At 44.4% G+C, this 17888-nt stretch overlaps 2 protein-coding genes across 3 annotated transcripts; one reads left to right on the top strand and one right to left on the bottom strand.

Annotated features, from left to right (window-relative positions):
• Positions 1–355: 355 nt before the first annotated feature.
• sgcb (sarcoglycan, beta (dystrophin-associated glycoprotein)) lies at positions 356–7951 on the bottom strand. Its single transcript, XM_061824031.1, has 6 exons — positions 7435–7951; positions 5388–5597; positions 3713–3898; positions 2561–2752; positions 1633–1764; positions 356–902 (listed from the first exon to the last, which is right to left on the bottom strand). The coding sequence occupies exons 1-6, from the start codon at positions 7447–7449 to the stop codon at positions 693–695; spliced, it is 945 nt and encodes a 314-aa protein (XP_061680015.1). The 5' UTR covers positions 7450–7951; the 3' UTR covers positions 356–692.
• Positions 5475–17821, top strand: spata18 (spermatogenesis associated 18). 2 transcript variants are annotated; one of them, XM_061824029.1, is made up of 13 exons: positions 5475–5611; positions 8813–8853; positions 10297–10402; positions 11704–11819; positions 11899–11993; positions 12096–12185; positions 13104–13220; positions 13356–13587; positions 13828–13986; positions 14071–14246; positions 15631–15754; positions 15832–15891; positions 16825–17821. In XM_061824029.1, the coding sequence occupies exons 1-13, from the start codon at positions 5551–5553 to the stop codon at positions 16882–16884; spliced, it is 1437 nt and encodes a 478-aa protein (XP_061680013.1). In that variant the 5' UTR covers positions 5475–5550; the 3' UTR covers positions 16885–17821. The 2 variants fall into 2 exon arrangements, with proteins under 2 accessions (XP_061680013.1, XP_061680014.1); XM_061824030.1 differs by lacking the exon at positions 8813–8853 and having other exon boundaries at positions 5479–5611; positions 16825–17820.
• The last annotated feature ends 67 nt before the right edge of the window (positions 17822–17888 follow it).

Raw genomic sequence — 17888 nt, 5'->3', positions numbered from 1 at the left:
AGGATAAGCGGCTCAGAACATGGATGGATCAGAAAAAGACTGGAAGTAAGGACAGATGATTGGATCTTATTCGATCGTGGGGATGTATTGAGAGTGCACAGCACGTACATACATTTGAAACCATAAATTTACATACATTGCTAAAACATTTTTTGTCTCACTTTAAATTAAAAACAAACTAAACCACTCCTATTTCAAGTCAGTCAGGATCACCAAAATGTAATTTTTTAAATGCTACAATATTCTCGAAGAAATCCTCTCTCTCATAATTGATGTATTTCACAAAATGAAATAATTTTGGTGATCATGATTGACCTGAAACAGGAGCGGTGGAGTCTGATTTGACTTCACACAGTGCACCGTATGTAAACTTCTGGCTTCAACTGTAACCTATCTACGCCATATAAATCTCTCCTCGTGACGCATATGTAATGATTGACAGTTTGAGAGCGCCGACTGCAGTGCATACAATCCCATTTGATCAGTGGTCAGTAAACGCATCGCGCACACACACACAGCTGCCAAATAAGTCCCTGTGCAACTCTCTAGAATATAAATAATGATAAAAATAATACTGGATGGAAATGAAACGCAGCAGATTACAAACGCCTGTGATCATGTAAACCATGAATACAGTTTTTTTTTTTTTTTTTTTTTTTGTGATGGGGAGCCAAAGGGTGGGGGGTGAGGTTTTACAATCCTTGGTGGGTGTTCCGGCACGGGTTGTCCGAGGTCTGGCAGCCCATGTTGGGATATTTAACCTGCACGCGGAACAGCGTGCCGTCGGCGCACATGCACAGCTTGTAGCGCTCCACGCCCTCGTCGAAGTACACGTCGCCCGCCGAATTCGGGATGCGCGTCGCGTTGAACATGACCGAGCCGTTCAGCACGATGCTGTTCTCCTGCGGGGAACAACAAATATGCGGTGTTATACGTTTTTAAAAGGTAATGCAGTACAACCTCGCTTCGAGACCACAATCTGTTTCAGAAGGTGATTCTAGAAGTGATTTGTTCGAAAACCAAATCGAGATTTCCCATTACAATGAATGGAAAAAGAAATAATGCGTTCCAAGCCTAAAAAATTTGCCTTTTTAAAAGTAATTAATTATTAATTAATAAACAGCATCGTAGAAATACATGTATAGTTTAAATACTTTATATAATAAAATGATTTCAGAAATATGTTTATTTTTTGCTTTAAATGTATACTTTAGGAGTAGAAATGTGTAGAATAAACAACAATAATGAGGGGGGAAAAACCAAAAAAATATTTGCTTTGTAGTTCCACGATATTGCAGTTCTTGACTAGATTTATGGGCCATAAATAAAAAAAAAACATGTCTTGGGTCTATTTAAATACCATTTCACAAATTTCATTCACTGCAGGGGTGGACTGGCCTTTGAGGAAAATCCCAATTGAGCGAATTACTCCACAGCAACAGTGCGAGGGAAATGTAAGATAACGATTTAATTACAAAACATATGCTTGACGTTTTTAAAATGAATCTACACCTCTAACTGCTGTGATTGCTTGCAATGTCACATGAGCATGTTTTTATCTTTTTTACACATACATAATGCGAGTCTTGTCAAAAAAAAAAAAAGGAGTACTTGAAGCCATCGTTTACTTACAGCTCTGAGCTCGATGTCGCCGCCCATTTTGAACTCAACTGTGCGGCCCATGATGTTGACGCCCTCGTTGCCGCGGATGATGGCCTTGCCGTCCCCGCGGATGTTCAGGTCCGACGCGGCGCTGCTGGTGATCTGGCGGGAGACCGAACGAGCCGGTTGGAACGTACCAAGTCATTTACCGAGAACCAAAGGTTTCGGGAACTTTGGGTGGCAACCTTGTGCTTTTGTAACTATTGGTGAAATGTAACACCTGGAACTTTTTCAGGCCAAAAGAAGACCTTACTGGGGAGGGGTCCTACTTGAGAGAGGCCCAGGAACTGTTGGGGTGGGGTCTGCATCACTGAATACCCAGAAACTAAATGAGACTTTGGGTGGAAATGCATCTTAAAAGTAGGAAGTTTGGGCAGAAATGTTGTAAACTTTGGCCAGAAGAACATCCATCCATCTGTTTTCTTAGCCGCTTATCCTCAGGAGGGTCGGGGGGAGTGCTGGAGCCTATCCCAGCTGTCAACGGGCAGGGGGCAGGGTACACCCTGAGCTGGTTGCCAGCCAATCGCAGGGCACATAGAGACAGACAACAATCGCACTCACAAGCGCACAGAGGGGCAATTTAGAGCATCCAATTAATGTTGCATGTTTTTGGGATGCGGGAGGAAACCGGAGTGCCCGGAGAAAACCCACGCAGGCACGGGGAGAACGTGCAAACTCCACACAAGGAACCTTTGGGGCGGGGTCTGCATGACTGAACTCCACAACTGATTAAATGACGACTCTGCGGAAACTGGAAGGGTGTTACAAATGAAATGCACAATTATTCCAAAAAGTTTGCTCCTATGAACTTTTTCTTGCCGAGTTAAAACATTTTATACCCAGAACTCAAGTACCAAAAGTACCCGACGTATGGTGACGCTTGCAGAGAGACAATCACCCTTTCCGTGGAGGCCTTCTTGACGCTGAGCACCTTGACCCCTTTGGGCAGGTGGAACTCGTGGTTTTCATAGTCGGTGCTGAAGAAGGTGGTCTGAGTGCGCGGGTCCGTGAAAGATATCCCCGTGTCGCTGACCACCGACGTCTTGTCCTTTTCCACGCTGAGCTTGGAGGTGCCTTGCTGGAACACCACCTGGAACAACAAATATTGACCGTAATTCCTGGCCTATTATATACTATTTGGTACATACATAGACTGCAGCTATGTAAAAGTCACAAGTGCCCACATCGAAACGACATATTTACAAAGAAAGACGGCACACAGAAAGTTTTGCGCTAGCACCGCCATGCTAACGCTAATCCTACTGCTGCGCTCACAGGTCCGAGACATGGCAGTAACACGCTACAGCGCTAACAGGGCCGGACCGGTAAAAGTCACTTCCTCGGCACAGACATTCCACCGGTCTCACTCTTACCTTTTCCGCTCGAGTGCCCCCTTGCGGCCGTTAGAGAAAAATTCACAAATTAGCCGCATCTCCGCATAAACTGCAAGGTTGAAAGCGTGTGGGGAAAAAAAGTCGTGGCTTATAAGCCGGAAATTACAGTAAACTCTAGCTCAGTAGTTCCCACACTTTTATTTATTTATTTTTTTTAATACCATCCAAGACGAGATAGTAAATGTTTAAAAACATTTCTTAAAGATGGAATGAAAATAGTGATCTTAATGCTATAATAATTAAATAATAATAATATACACCCAAGCCACTACAAGACTAGTTTCAAAAAATGCTGATTAAGCTTCTGACACATCTTGAAATATTTTTCAATATTTATTTTATTTTCATGATTATTATTATATTTATAACATTAATAGGACACTCTAAATTTCCCCTAGGTGTGATTGCGAGTGCTGTTTGTCTCGATGTGCCCTGCGAGTGGCTGGCAACCAGTTCAGGGTGTACTCCGCCACCTGCCCATTGACAGCTGGGATAGGCTCCAGCACTCCCCGTGACCCTCATGAGGATAAGCGGCAAAGAAAATGGAAGGATAAATCTGAACTGGACATGGGCAGAGATTCTTTCATGGACCGCTAGAGGGCGGTTGTGTGCATCTCCAGTTTGCTCTCGCGATGGAGGTTTTTGTCTCCTCTTACCGGGTTGTTGTTGCCGACGATGCGAAGGTCCTGGTCCTTACGGCCCCCAACGGTGCTCTTGTGCAGCGGGTGAACCACGCCCATGTCCGCCTTCTGCTTGAAGCGCAGCAGGCCCGACTCGTGGAACTCCATGCTGTCGCACCCGTTTGGACCGATGCGGATCACCGTCCAGATGACGAGAGTGATCTGAATGGAACAGCGCGGTAAGCAGACTCATCACAATTTCTGGGAAACTGCTTACCGTAATTTCCGGCCTACAGAGCGCACCGGATTATAAACCTCACCCAGTACGTTTGTCAAGGAAATACCATTTGGTACATACATACGCCGCACCTGTGCAAAAGTCGCAAGTGCCCACATTGAAACGTGAGATATTTACAAAGAAAGACGGTACACAGAAAGTTTTCAAAGTTTCAATAGCTTAGCTTAGCTCAGCTTAACATAGCAACAACACGGTAGCATGAACAAAGCCGGTAAAAAAAAAAAAAAAAAAAAACATGCCTAAACCACTGAGACGCGGCAGTAACACAGCAAAAAAATGCTAGCGCAGCGCTAATGCTTGTGCGGTGCAAACAGGGCCGGTTAAAAAAAAAAAAAACATAACAGTAAAAATCACTGAGACACGGCAGTAACATAGCAGAAACACTAACGCACGGCTAACAGGCAGTTTAAAAAAAAAAAAACATGCCTAGATCACTGAGACGCGGAAGTAACACAGCAAAAACATGCTAGCGCAGTGCTAACACTAGTCATCGCTAACAGGGCCGGTTAAAAAAAACAACAGTAAAATTCACTGAGACAAGGCAGTAACATAGCAGAAACACACTAACACGCTAACAGAGCTGCTTAAAAAAAAAAACATGCCTAAATCGCTGAGACGCGGCAGTAACAGCAAAAACATGCTAGTGCAGCGCTAACGCTAGTGTGGCGCTAACAGGGCCGGTTAAAAAATAAAAACATACCCGTAAAAATCAGAGACATGGCAGTAACATAGCACCAACACGCTAGCGCAGCGTTAACAGGGGCGGTTAAAAAAATGCCTAAATCACTGAGACGCGGCAATAACACAGCAAAAACATGCTAGCGCAGCGCTGACGCTAGTGCGGCGCTAACAGGGCCGGTTAAAAAAAACATACCAGTAAAAATCACTGAGACAGTAACACATCAAAAACATGCTAACGCTAGTTTGGCGCTAACAGGGCCGGTTAAAAAAAAACAAAAAAAAAACACCAGTAAAATTCCCTGAGATACGCAAGTAACAACAGAAACACTAACGCGGTGCTAACAGAGCCGGTTAAAAAAAACATCCCTAAATCAATGAGATGCGCCAGTAACACAGCAAAAACATGCTAGCGCAGCGCTAACGCTAGTGTGGTGCAAACAGGGCCGGTTAAAAGAAGAAAAAACATACCGGTAAAAGTCACTTCCTCGGCACATATATTCCACCGGTCTCACTCTTACCCTTTCCCCCCAAGTGCCCCCTCGCGGTTGTTAGAAAAAAAAATGCACGAATTAGCCGCAACACCGCATTAGCCGCTGGGTTGAAAGCGTGCGAAACAAAGTCGCGGCTTATAAACCGGAAATTACGGTAATTCTTTACTATCTAATTATGTTAATACTATATGTTCCGACATATTACAATACTGCAGAGACCATTTTTTTTTTTTGTACTCACGATGAGGTTGATCAGAGCGAGGAGGAAGAGGAGCACGATGACACAGACGGCCATGTTGCCCTTGCGCCCGCGAAGGCCCGTCTTGTGCAGGCGCTCCTCCTCGATGGGCACGTAGCCCGCCCGGAAGTTGCTGTTGTGCTCCTTGTTGGCGCCGCGTCTCTCGATGGCCTTCTCCCGCATGGACTTCTTCACCGGCCCGTTGGCGCTCTCCTGGGGGGGAAAAGGTCAACGACTCGCCCGTTACGCCGCTTATCCTCAAAGGACCCGCGCACCCGAGATGGCATTCGCTTATTACTTTGTGACTTAATATTCTTGAAATCCAAATTAAAATCAGGCGAGGACAAAGATGCTACTAGTACACGGCGCTTTAGCGTTATACCACACGTGTCAAACTCAAGGCCCGGGGGCCAGATCCGGCCTGCCACGTGATTTCATGCGGCCCGCGAAGGCAAATTATCGGCGTCGAAATCCAAGATTCTTCCGACGTTTCAAATCGTCATATATGATAAATGATAATGTTGCGATATTATAAGCATTTTTGTGTTACCGAACATGAACAATGGTAGAAAAACCCATGACGCTCGATTTTTGATTCCAAAACTAGGTCGTAAATTTCATGTGTAAATAAAATGAGGGCAGCACGGTGGGATCAGCTGGTAAAGCGTTGGCCTCACAGTTCTGAGGTCCGGGGTTCAATCCCGGACACCGCCTGTGTGGAGTTTGCATGTTCTCCCCATTCCTGCGTGGGTTTTCTCCAGGCACTCCGGTTTCCTCCCACATCCCAAAAAAAGTGCAACATCAATTGGACACTCTAAATTGCCCCTAGGTGTGTGCCCCACCTCCTGCCCGTTGACAGCTGGGATAGTCTCCAGCACTCCCCGTGACCCTCGTGAGGATAAGCGGCAAAGAAAATGGATGGATGGACATAATGAGGCGACCCAGATTTGTTTTAGGTTTTCACCATAACGGCCCCTGAGGGAAATCGTAACTACAATGTGGCCTGTGACAAAAATGACTTTGACACCCCTGCTTTATACCATCCATCGATTGTCTTTTGCCGCCCATCCTCACGAGAGTCACGGGTCAGGTGTCAACGGGCACGAGGTGGGGCACACCCCCAACTGGTTGCCAGCCAATCGCATGGCACATGGAGACAAACAGCCGCACCGACAATCACACCTAGGGGCAATTTAGAGTGTCCAATTAACGTTGCGTGTTTTTGGGATGTGGGAGGAAGGTAAGAGTGCCCACCCGGAGAAAACCCACGCAGGCACGGGGGAAGAACATGCAAACTCCACACAGGTGGGACCAGGGTCGAACTCGGGTCCTCAGAACTGTGAGGCCAACGCTTTACCAACTGCTCCATCGTGCCGCCTCGCTTTATACCAAAGAAAGTGAAATTACATTTAAGCCATTTGACCGTTTGCCTTTGGCACGTCGTTCACCGCGCGGGTGGCTCGAGACGGCAGGTGGGATTGGCGACTTGTGGTCTGTGCAATGTGTGCAGTCGGCCCCCTGCCCCCTCCCCATAAAAGCTAGCGCCGCCACTGCTCATTGAGTTACATTGCGGTCGTCTACAGTTTTGTATTCCCCACTTTAAACTAAATGTACACACTTTAAGTAGACAATGGCCCCTTTTAAACAAGTCTCATTTCGACCACTGTAATCAATGCAGCGGTCCGCTTTTCGCTGTGTGTGGGAATTTCTCTCCACCGAGCGCGACCGTCCCGTCCGTGTGGCCGTCACTAAAAATACCCCCGTTCCCAATTTAGCATCAAAACACACCCGACAAACCGGCACTTATGGGCGTTTTTAGCGTGACTTGGTGGTCGCGCAAGCCCGCTAATGTCACATTTCGCCCCATTTTGTGCGCCACGCAGCCTTTATTAACGCAAGATTAGGATGGCCGGCGTTTGTAACGCAGGAATGACGGCAGAAAACAATTTTGAGTTCCTGGAGCACACAAGGGTAAATTACCATTTAGTACGCTAAAAAAACAAAAAGCCTGTAAAGGAGAAAATGAGAATAAATTGAGAATATAACGGACCTGCTCGGACGCCATGTTGACCCTCCCTCCCTCTCTTTCCTACCGGAGTGTGGAAAAGGAACGTACCACTTTTTCCCCCGTTGTTGCTCTTGTTAAAACAAACTTAACTTGTCTTTCCTGGCTAAAAATGTTATTGTGGATGTTGTAACGCGTTAATATAAACGACAGAAGCGTGTTCATATTCGTCGCTTTGGCTATGCGGCTTCAAAGAATAGGAACATTATTTCTATAACTTGGTACGTTCCGATATGACGCGGACCCCCAAAATAGAAACACGGTGCACACATTTCTCATTTTCCACAATCGTGACAAGAAAATCGATCATATTTTTACTTCATAATGTAATGTTATTACATGTAAATGATTCTATGAATCCAATTTACAAGTAGTACACGATCTATTATGTAATGTACGTAAACTATAAAGTAGTGTGTATTGAAGTTCCCGATTCAGAGATGAAAAATTAGTACAATTCACGAAAAATACCAGTCCACATATGACAGTCACTTTTTTAAATATAATTACTCCTTCAAATGTTGTTGTTGTATTTTGATTTATTGCATTTATTTTTTAGATAATTTTTATGCTTATTATTTACTATATATATATATATTTGTCTTTATTTAAATAGAATACATAACTATATTTAAATAAATACAATACACAAGTGTAGGATAGTCATACATTAAAAAAATGGTCCTCATTAAGTTGAAAAATACAATTTCGAAAAGCGTCACTACATTTCCCCTGACGAGATTAGACAATTGTTTATTTTTTTTGTAAAATAAAATCGTGAATAAGTCAAAGGAGTACCACCGACAAACTCACTGGCTCCCTCTAGTGGTATGCAAAACTATCACTACATTTAGTACAAATCCAATTTAAAGCAAGGACTACAATTAAATATGAGGACGAATCTTGTAATCATGCTTACAGCCTGTTTTAAAACGTTTTTTTTTTAATTCCATTCACTACTCATGTACATTACATTTTTAAGTGCAGTTCGGTTGTATTTAGCTTTTATAGTACAATACATGAGCATTAATATTGTTTTTTCCACTTGATTGAAGTCCAATTTGAATTTCATGAAATTATGCTAAATCTCTGCTCATTCACCGACCGGACCGTAAATGGATTAAAACGGCATCATCGATGTGCGGAGTCCGGCTGCTGTGAAACAAAGGCCGACAGAAAGTGACGTGACGTCGCTTCACCTGTAGGCGGGGACATTTTTTTCCCCCTCTTCATTATTTCCACTCCAAACCTGACAGCGCGTGTTGTTGTTGTTTTTTTTTTTTTTCTTGTTTTTCAATCTCAAGCAGGAGGACAAACATGTCAGATGCTTTAAACTCGTTGGTAAATCAGTCTTGCTTCGCAGTTTTACAGGAAAAGATGGAGAGATGGCAACGAGAATATCATGTAAGTTCTTCGGAGAATTTAAAGTCCGCCCGCCCTGACATATTATGAAAAATACGTCATGAAGTATCACGTATTGCTCACGTCTGGGTATGACGTGATGGACGTTCACTTGTCGCTTTAGTTGAGCAGCATTGTTATTTTTTAACGTTCATGAAATGCACTTATTTAGCAATTTACAGCTTTACAAGTTGATTTTGGTCGCTAGGGAAACGAGTTCCAAATGGCTACCTAGCAACGACTAAGACGAAGAAATTCGTCCACGTTAGCTTGCTACTTCCTGTTAGGGTCAGGCAAACCCGGAAGTGATATGAATTAGTCTTGTTTTTAATTGCCACTTTTTATGAAATTACCTTTTTTCATGTTCATATTTAGCTGTTGTATATTAAACGACCTAAAACAAGTTATTGATCTGGTAAAACGTTAGCTAATAGTACATCTAAGTAATTTTTAAAAATAGCTTTATAACAAAACTTGTCTAATCTTTTAACTGCTCCAGACTAACAATTTGGTAACCCCCCCGGGCCCCCCATACAGAATACAGAAGCCACTTAAACGCTACACAATTATTATCATGTAACATTTTGATGATATGATCCATCATTGGGCATTTGAATGGAACTCTGCTCAATAATTTTTGCTCCTTTGTGCTCTTGACGTCATTCCTAACCAGTCTGCTGTGGAAAATTATCAAATGTTATTATATTATTCCCCCCACCCAATTCCTATTTCCAAGAAATATTGTTTTATTCTTCATCTATTTATGCTATTCTGGCATAGTCACAGAGAACAAATAAATGCTCTTCAATGAGATAACTAAGTAGATTAAGTGCTTTTTGTGACATTTTTGTTTGTTGGTGTGCCGTGAGATTTTTCAGTTGTGAAATATGTCATCTGGCTTCATAAAGGTTAGAAATCTCAGCTCGGGGCATCATTGAAAATGGGGGCTTTCTCTAAGTCAGGGGTGTCAAACTCATTTTTGCCGCGAGCCACATTGTAGTTACGGTTTCCCTCGGAGGGCCGTTATGACTGTAAAAACCATGAAAATCTTCCGCCGCATCATATTTACATGTGAAATTACAAATCAAGGTTAATGTTTTAAAGTATTGCTGATGGTTGGGTAAACAATGATGTTTGCAATATCTCAACATTATCATTTATGATATGACAATTTGAACAAAAATCATGGAAAGTTCCTACTCATAATTTGCCTTCACGGGCCACATGAATCATGCGGTGGGCCGGATCTGGCCCCGGGCCTTGAGTTTGACACCGTGCTCTAAGTGACCTTTCAAGAATTAGATATTCTGTTGTCGTTTTTTTTTTTTATGTTGTAGCTCTGTATTTTCACGCGGTTAACACCACCAAAATATAACAAAATATTTTTAAACGTTTTTTTTTTTTTTATTTTCCTTGTTCGTGAACACGATTTTTACTCTCTCCAAGGTGATTTCCTGTGACGAGAACATCAATCGGTGCTGTGAGATGATCGAATTTACGGCCAAAATCCAAGGGGAGCTTTTCGCTGTCCTTAACTCTGTGGCTGCTGAAGGTAACCACTCCAAATCTAACCTGCTGTGAATGAATGAACAAATGAATTCATGAATGAAATGACTTTATTTGATATAGAATAGTTACAGAGGAAAATATGCAATGGATGAGCTGTACAGAGGGTTTATCGTTTTAGTTTAAAAATACTAATATATATATATAATTAATGTACAACAACAAAAAAATTGTACATAAAGGAGAAAATGAGAATACATTGAGAATATAACGGACCTGCTCGGACGCCATGGTAACCCTCTCTCTCTTCTTACTGTGTATACATTATACGTGTGTGTGTGCGTGTGGTAAAACTACATTACACAATAATACATAAAATCAGCTTAGTAGAATGTAAAACTACATTAATATATGGTAAAACTGTAGTAATAAATAAATGCATGGATATGGATAGAAAAAGTCGACACATGTTCAAACAGCAGGTTTTTGTGAAATAAACACAGACCACACCGGAGCATTTTTCCACTTGTGATGTGATCTTAAACTTGTAAGACTTAATTAAAAAAAAAAAAAAAAGCCTACCACAACATCTGAACTTTGAATAAATTGGAGCACTTTAAATGGTGACAGGTGTTTTCTGACTCCCATTTAACATGAGTTTGAATATAATTAGTTAATTCTGAACCCAGCCACTTTCCCTATCATGGAAGGGTGTGCACACTTGCGCAACCACATCTTAGTTGTTTATTTTTGCTTCATGTCTCCATTTTTTTATATTAATTTGTCCTGCTAATGTGTCGTATCTATTTTTTTAATCGAGATGATAAAATGGCTCAGCTGAAAAGCGTTGGCCTCACAGTTCTGAGGTGCCGGGTTCGATCCCGGACCTGCCTGTGTGGAGTTTGGATGTTCTCCCCGTGCTTGCATAACTTTCCTCCGGGCACTCCGGTTTCCTCCCACATCCCAAAAACATGCAATATTAATTGGACACTCTCAATTGCCCCTAGGTGTGATTGTCAGTGTGATTGGTTGTTTGTCTCCATGTGCCCTGCGATTGCCTGGCAACAAGTTCAGGGTGTGCCCCGCCTCCTGCCTGTTGACAGCTGGGATTGGCTCCAGCGTTCCCCGCGACCCTTGTGAGGAAAAGCAGCGAAGAAAATTGATGGATGGAGTTATACAGATTAAAAAAAAAAAAAAAAAAATGGAAGTTGACATCCTTTAAGTTGCTCTCCTCCTTTTATATGACAAAGAAATTGCGCTTGACCAGGGGTGTGTAGACTTTTTCTATCCTCCGTCCGTTTGCGTCCGCAAGCCGCGTGCGACATCCGTTCTCTCCCTGTGACTCAGGCGAACACACGGACGGCGTGTCCACGCTGAAAACGCGCCTGCTTCCGTGGCTGGGGACCTGTTTCTCGCCGTTCCGGCCCCCGCCCCACCAAGACGACGCTTTCGAGCTCTTTCAGGTGGCGTCAGCCCGTCGAGTGCCGTAAACTGCCGACCCTAATCGGCGCTACGTGCGCTGAATTGCGTCTCCCCCACCAGGATTTGTCAGAGAAGGAGCGTAAGCCGACGGAGCTCAACGGCGGCTGGACGGAGTCGCAGCTCTGCTCCACTCGGCTGGACTCGGCCAAGGCCGAGTGAGTCCGACGCACGAGAGAAAGACAGTCGTCAGCCGCGACCCGGACGCGGACAAGCGCTGGAGGAAATGGATTTGTGAAAAAAGATGTTTGTTTTTCCAGGCTGGATGATGCGACCAGGGAGCTCAACAAGATAAAGAACAAAACGGCCACCGACCTCTTGGAGGATGAACTGCTGCAGCTGAAAGAAGAGTAACACGCACACGTGCACAAATAAATACATTTCTGGATTATTGTGGTGCCTTCAGAAACATCCATTCATCCATTTTCTTAGCCACTTATCCTCACAGGAGTCACGGGGAGTGCTGGAGCCCATCCCAGCCAGGAGGCGGGGTACACCCTGAGCCGGTTGCGAGCCAATCGCAGACCACACAGAGATAAACTGTCGCACTCACAATCGCACCTATGGGCAATTTAGAGTGTCCAATTAATGTTGGATGTTTTTGGGATGTGGGAGGAAACCGGAGTGCCCGGAGGAAACCCAGGCAGGCACACGGGGAGAACATGCAAACTCCACATAGGCGGTGCCGGGATCGAACCCGGGACCTCAGAACTGCGAGGCCAACCCTTTCCAGCTGCCCCTGCCGCCCCTTGAGAAGCAATTTTTAACCATTCCGTGACCACATTTGTCATTTATGAATCATCGTTCCCTATTGAAATGAATGGAACTACCCTTAATCCGTTCCAGAGAAAGAAACATTTCGGTAATGTGTTTTTCCCAAGAAAAATAACAATTTATGTGGCACGTTCGTTCAGCTGGTAAATCGTTTGCCTCACAGTTCTGATGACCCAGGTTCGAACCCAGCCTGGCTGGCGACGACTTCAGGGTGCCCGTTGACAGCTGGGATAGGCACCCCCCTCGACCCTCGTGAGGATCAGCGGGAAGAAAATGGATGGATGGGTGGAAAATAACACTTTATGACGTGATCCTGTATTTAAAAACAGCAGTCATGACACCATTGAATGTAAAGAAGAGTTTTTGCCACATTTTTTTACTTGAAGATTGTGTCGCTCCTTCTGGTGTGCACACCTCAGCCACCTGGGGGCAGTGTAACATACACACATTGATATTCATGTTCAATATGTAAATGTGTTTTTGGTTTTTGTTAGCTTGAGAGCAGCACACCTACAAAATGATCTTTACAAGAAGAAGCTGGATTCCTACCATGATTACGAACGTCAGCTGTCGAAGTTGAGCGACGACGTGTCGTATCTTAGCTCCCAGAGGTATTTACACACCCTAATACACGGGGTGTGCAGACTTTTTCTATCCACTGTACGTTTGTGTCTATATCCGTACTCTACCCGTGACTCAGGCGTACATACGCTGGCAAGCTCCGATGCTTTTTCTCATGTCTTTAGACTTTCCAGAAGCAATTCCGCGAGGATTCCGGCGGCGCTGCGCTACACCTGCGCCCCCTTCAGGTCCGAGGCGACCCCCCGGTCCCAGCTCACCAGCTCGTCCCGGCTCATGCGCGTGGTCTCGCGCTTCGGCGATTTGTACAACGTGGAGCGCAAAGATGCGCAGCTACAGCTTCAGGGCTACATAAACGACTTGGAGACGGTGCAGCGGATCATCTTCATCGCCGTCGTGGTGAGAGTCTACCGGGTTCTACCACAACGAGGCACTCTAAAGCAGCCGCAGCGGTAAACAATCCGAAGGCTCAGCTGGCTAGCTAACTGCTAGCTAGCGACCTGATTTGAACAAAGGCGCTCGAGGCCTGACACATCACTGGGCCCTGTTTTAGCCACTCCCCCCCCAAAAAAATCCAGAAAACCGAAACGGTTAAAAAGCGTTCAACGCTGTTTGTTGTTGTGCGTCGTCACACCGCAGGAATCCTTCAAGGCGGCCAAACTAGCGCATCGTCTCTTCAGGTTGCGAGCTCGTAAGACTCTCTCCGTGTGTCACTTTGGGCCCGAAAGCCTCGAGGACACCGTGGTGGACTACATCGTCCGAAACCAGGACCTCTACGACGTGCAGAACAGCGTTGACGTAAGAAGGAACACCATCATGCGAACACAGTGTCTAGTTGTGATTATTATCTTTTTTTTTTTTTTTTTTTTTTAAATTCAACAGGAAGTGCTGAGCGCCATGAACCTGAACCCTCGCATCGCCTCCATCCCGAAAATCAACTTTTCCGTGGCCAGCCCCCTGATCCGGGAAACGTGCAAGCTGGCCTTCACCATGCAGACGCTGGACCCGCCCATCGACTTGGCCTTCGCCAGCGATGGCGAACTTTACATCAGCAACAAGTATGGCACCAAAAAAAAAAAAAAACAACAATAAGATGATATCAAAAAATGCAAAAAACTTTTTCTCCTGCTTAGCCAGGACGCCGAACTCCCACAACACCGTGAAAAACGTCACAAGAATGTGAAAGTGCAATTAGTAAAATTCATGCGCTTTAGGCATAAATTTGTCACTTTTTGAGTCGGGACTGCATTCGTCCCCACCACAAATAGTGCAAGACCCCCTCTAAAATGGTTAATAATTTCCTATCGAGCCAAGCATGAAGCGCCTCAATGAACTTCGACATAGTTCCTTGACGCCAAGTGCCCACGTTGAAATCCACATTCAAACACGAGACATTTACAAAGACGGTAAACACTAGTGCCACTCTAACGCTTGCGCCGTGCTAACGCTAACACTAGAAACCCACATTCAAACAAGATACTTACAAAAAAAGACGGTACACGCTAGTGTCGCGCTAATGCTAGTGCTGCACTAACAGGGCCGTTTAAAAAAAAAAACATACCGGTAAAAATCAATGAGACACGGCAATAAGACTCTAGCACTGCGCTAACAGGGCTGGACCGGTAAAGGTCACTTCCTCGGCACCTAAGCCTCACCCAGAACATTTGTAAACGAAAAACTATTTGGTACATACATAACCCGCAAGTGCCCACATTGAAACCCACATTCAAACACGAGATATTTACAAAGAAAGACAATACACGCTAGCGCCGCGCCAACACTAACGCTACGCTATCGCTGCACTACACTAACAGTAATTTTTTAAAAAAACATACCGGTAAAAATCACTGAGACATGGCAGTAACACACTAGCAAAGCGCTAACAGGGCCGGACTGGTAAAGGTCACTTCCTCGGCACCTGGTTATAAGCCTCACCCAGAACATTTTGTAGAGGAATTACCATTTGGTACATACACACGCCACAGCTGTGTAAAACCCCCAAGTGGCCACATTCAAACACGAGATATTTACAAAGAAAGACGCTACACGGTAGCGCCGCGCTAACGCTACCGCACTAATGTGAGCGCCGCACTAATAGAACTGTTTTTAAAAAAAAAAACATACCGGTAAAAATCACTGAGACACGGGAGTAACACGCTAGCGCATCGCTAACAGGGCCAGACAGGTAAAGTTCGCTTCCTCGGCACATATATTCCACCAGTCTCACTCTTACCTTTCCCGCTCGAGTGCCCCCTAGCAGCTGTTAGAAAAAAATGCACAAATTAGCCGCATCACCGCATAAAACGCGGGGTTGAAAGCGTGTGAAAAAAAGTCGCGGTTTATCGGCTGGAAATCGCGGTAGTTTCTTGGCAGCAAGTTGCCACAAGATGGTGCCAAAGCAACACTTTTATACAGTTTCCGTACGCTGCTTTTTCTCGGCAGGTACCGCCGCAGCGCCGACTCGGACCTCTCGGCCGAGCTGGTCTCGTACCACGTGTGGCCCGCTCTGATGCAGGGCGGCACCTTGCGCGCCAAGGGCGAAGTCGTCACCAAGAAAGGAGCCGTGGTACTGACAAGAACGCAAATCCGAGTTCTGACGGTGACGTTCTGATGCGGAATTCGTCTTGTTTTGTGCTCTCGCAGTGGAACAGAAGCGCAATCAGCTACATCCGATCCCGCTCTCTCAGTCCAACTCGCAATCTCGTAAGTAACATAAGAATACAAATAAGTGTAAAATGGAATGCAAAAAAATTATACTTAACACACTTTAACTTTTTAGGTGTTGTCACTCTCTCGCTGTCAAAAAAATGGGAGAGTAGTCAATAGCATCACTTAAAAAGATGAATAAAAAAGACTCACCTGCAAGTTGACGTTTACTGTAAAACTGACACATAAGACAAATGAGGTGTAAACATTTTTGACAAAATTAAACCATATCAATTTGTCCAATGAACGTCTGCTAGCTTAATGCTAACATGTAATGCGAAACATCATCCACAGGCTAACAAATTAGCATCGATGTCATAGTTACATTAGATACATTAGATGTTTTTTTTTCGTCCAATCAGATTTCAGCCTCTCTTTATTGTCAATGTAACTTCAACTATATTAGCCATCCATCCATTTTCATTGCCGCTTATCCTCACAAGAGTCGCAGGGGGTCCCGGAGCCTATCCCAGCTGTCAACGGGTAGGGGGCGGGGTTACACCTTGAACTGGTCGCCAGCCAATCGCGGGGCACATCGAGATAAACAGCCGCACTCAGAATCACACCTAGGGGCAATTTTAGAGTGTCCAATTAATGTTGCATGATTTTGGGATGTGGGAGGAAACCGGAGTGCCCGGAGAAAACCCACGCAGGCACGGGGAGAACATGCAAACTCCACACAGGCGGGGCCGGGATCGAACCCGGGTCCTCAGAACTGTGAGGCCGAACGCTTTAGCAGCTGAGCCACCGTGCCGCCATATTAGCCATGCGACTTGTTTTTTGTTTTGTTTATTTTTTAAGATCACAAATTTTCCTGGCAGGCCCAATTAGCTTGGCAACAATAACGTCACATATTTTTCCATGGCGGTATTTTGTAATATATTTGTAATACTTGTGATTGAAGTTTTTCTTAACCTGTCACACTTGCAGACATTTAACGACAGAATGAGTAGCTTGTCTCCGGACGCGCTCGCCTCCGGCTGCTTGTGAACGGCAACGGCGGGACCAGCACAGGAAGTAGATCGACACCAGTGTCAGACCGGCGGTCTGGTCTTACACCGGCGCTCACGCAAGGAAACGTCCGGCGCGGTTTCTGTTCATCTGCTGGACTGGACTCCCTGCAAGAAATGGCGCCGAACTAGCCTGGCGGCTAACTGAACGCCGGTTACTCGGTGCTAACAGTCAGTACTTACGGGAAATTGGTTGCAATATTAATTCCACACAACTGCATGTCACTAACGAGCTGAAACTGCACTAGTTGCCGTCGGCGTACCACGATTCGGCGAAAACCAGCGTAGTAGAACTTCATAATGTTGTCAACTAGTGCACAGTTTTGCCTTATTAGTGAGATGTAAATGGCCGACTTGTATACCAAAATAATATCCTGCTCGTGTGGACAAAGAGGATACTAGTACATTGGCCTAAAGTTGGATATCTAACATATCGTGCAAACACTTAAACGCTCTTCCATCGGTACTTCAACTCCTTCAGTATCACAGTGACTACCACACACTAGTATTGTACTTTTTCTCTTAATATTTTTCCCATCATCGCTTTGATGCAAAGCGTTTTTTACACATGCAGTATGCGACAAGCCGAGTACTGAATAAATATTAACGTGTTATTTGTGAAACTATTGACTTGATCGCGACGTAGATGTAACATGAGTGGTCTGCACTTATGTGCTTTTTAAATATACGCAATACATTGAAAAAATAATAATTTTACATCATTTCAAATTTTTCCCATGGGTGTCATGTTTACTGAGGCAATTGATTTATACTCGGAAAAATGTCACAATAAGTATTACGAGTCATATTTCAATGTTCTGTTCATCGTTGGAATAGATTTGTTGTCAATAAATGTTTCTTTACATGAAACTGGAGGAGGAACCACAGCTTTACGAGATATTAAAGATCCACTCGATAGTTTTAACCATAGATAGCGCTGTTCCGTTATTATTTATGTATTTTAAAAAAAAAAAAGTGGCAAGG

Source organism: Syngnathoides biaculeatus, chromosome 7, assembly GCF_019802595.1.
Source record: "Syngnathoides biaculeatus isolate LvHL_M chromosome 7, ASM1980259v1, whole genome shotgun sequence".
Classification (NCBI taxonomy): domain Eukaryota; kingdom Metazoa; phylum Chordata; class Actinopteri; order Syngnathiformes; family Syngnathidae; genus Syngnathoides; species Syngnathoides biaculeatus.
This window is presented reverse-complemented; position numbering and strand designations above follow the sequence as displayed.

Bases quoted from the DNA above. Each gene is read 5' to 3' on its own strand.
- spata18 (XM_061824029.1), top strand. From the start codon at position 5,551: ATGGCCTTCTCCCGCATGGACTTCTTCACCGGCCCGTTGGCGCTCTCC. The intron at 8,854-10,296 runs GTAAGTTCTTCG...ACTCTCTCCAAG, and splicing joins GATGGCAACGAGAATATCAT to GTGATTTCCTGTGACGAGAA. The intron at 11,994-12,095 runs GTGAGTCCGACG...TTGTTTTTCCAG, and splicing joins CTGGACTCGGCCAAGGCCGA to GCTGGATGATGCGACCAGGG.
- sgcb (XM_061824031.1), bottom strand. The intron at 3,899-5,387 runs GTGAGTACAAAA...TGTTCCATTCAG, and splicing joins TCGCTCTGATCAACCTCATC to ATCACTCTCGTCATCTGGAC. The intron at 903-1,632 runs GTAAGTAAACGA...TGTTCCCCGCAG, and splicing joins GCGACATCGAGCTCAGAGCT to GAGAACAGCATCGTGCTGAA.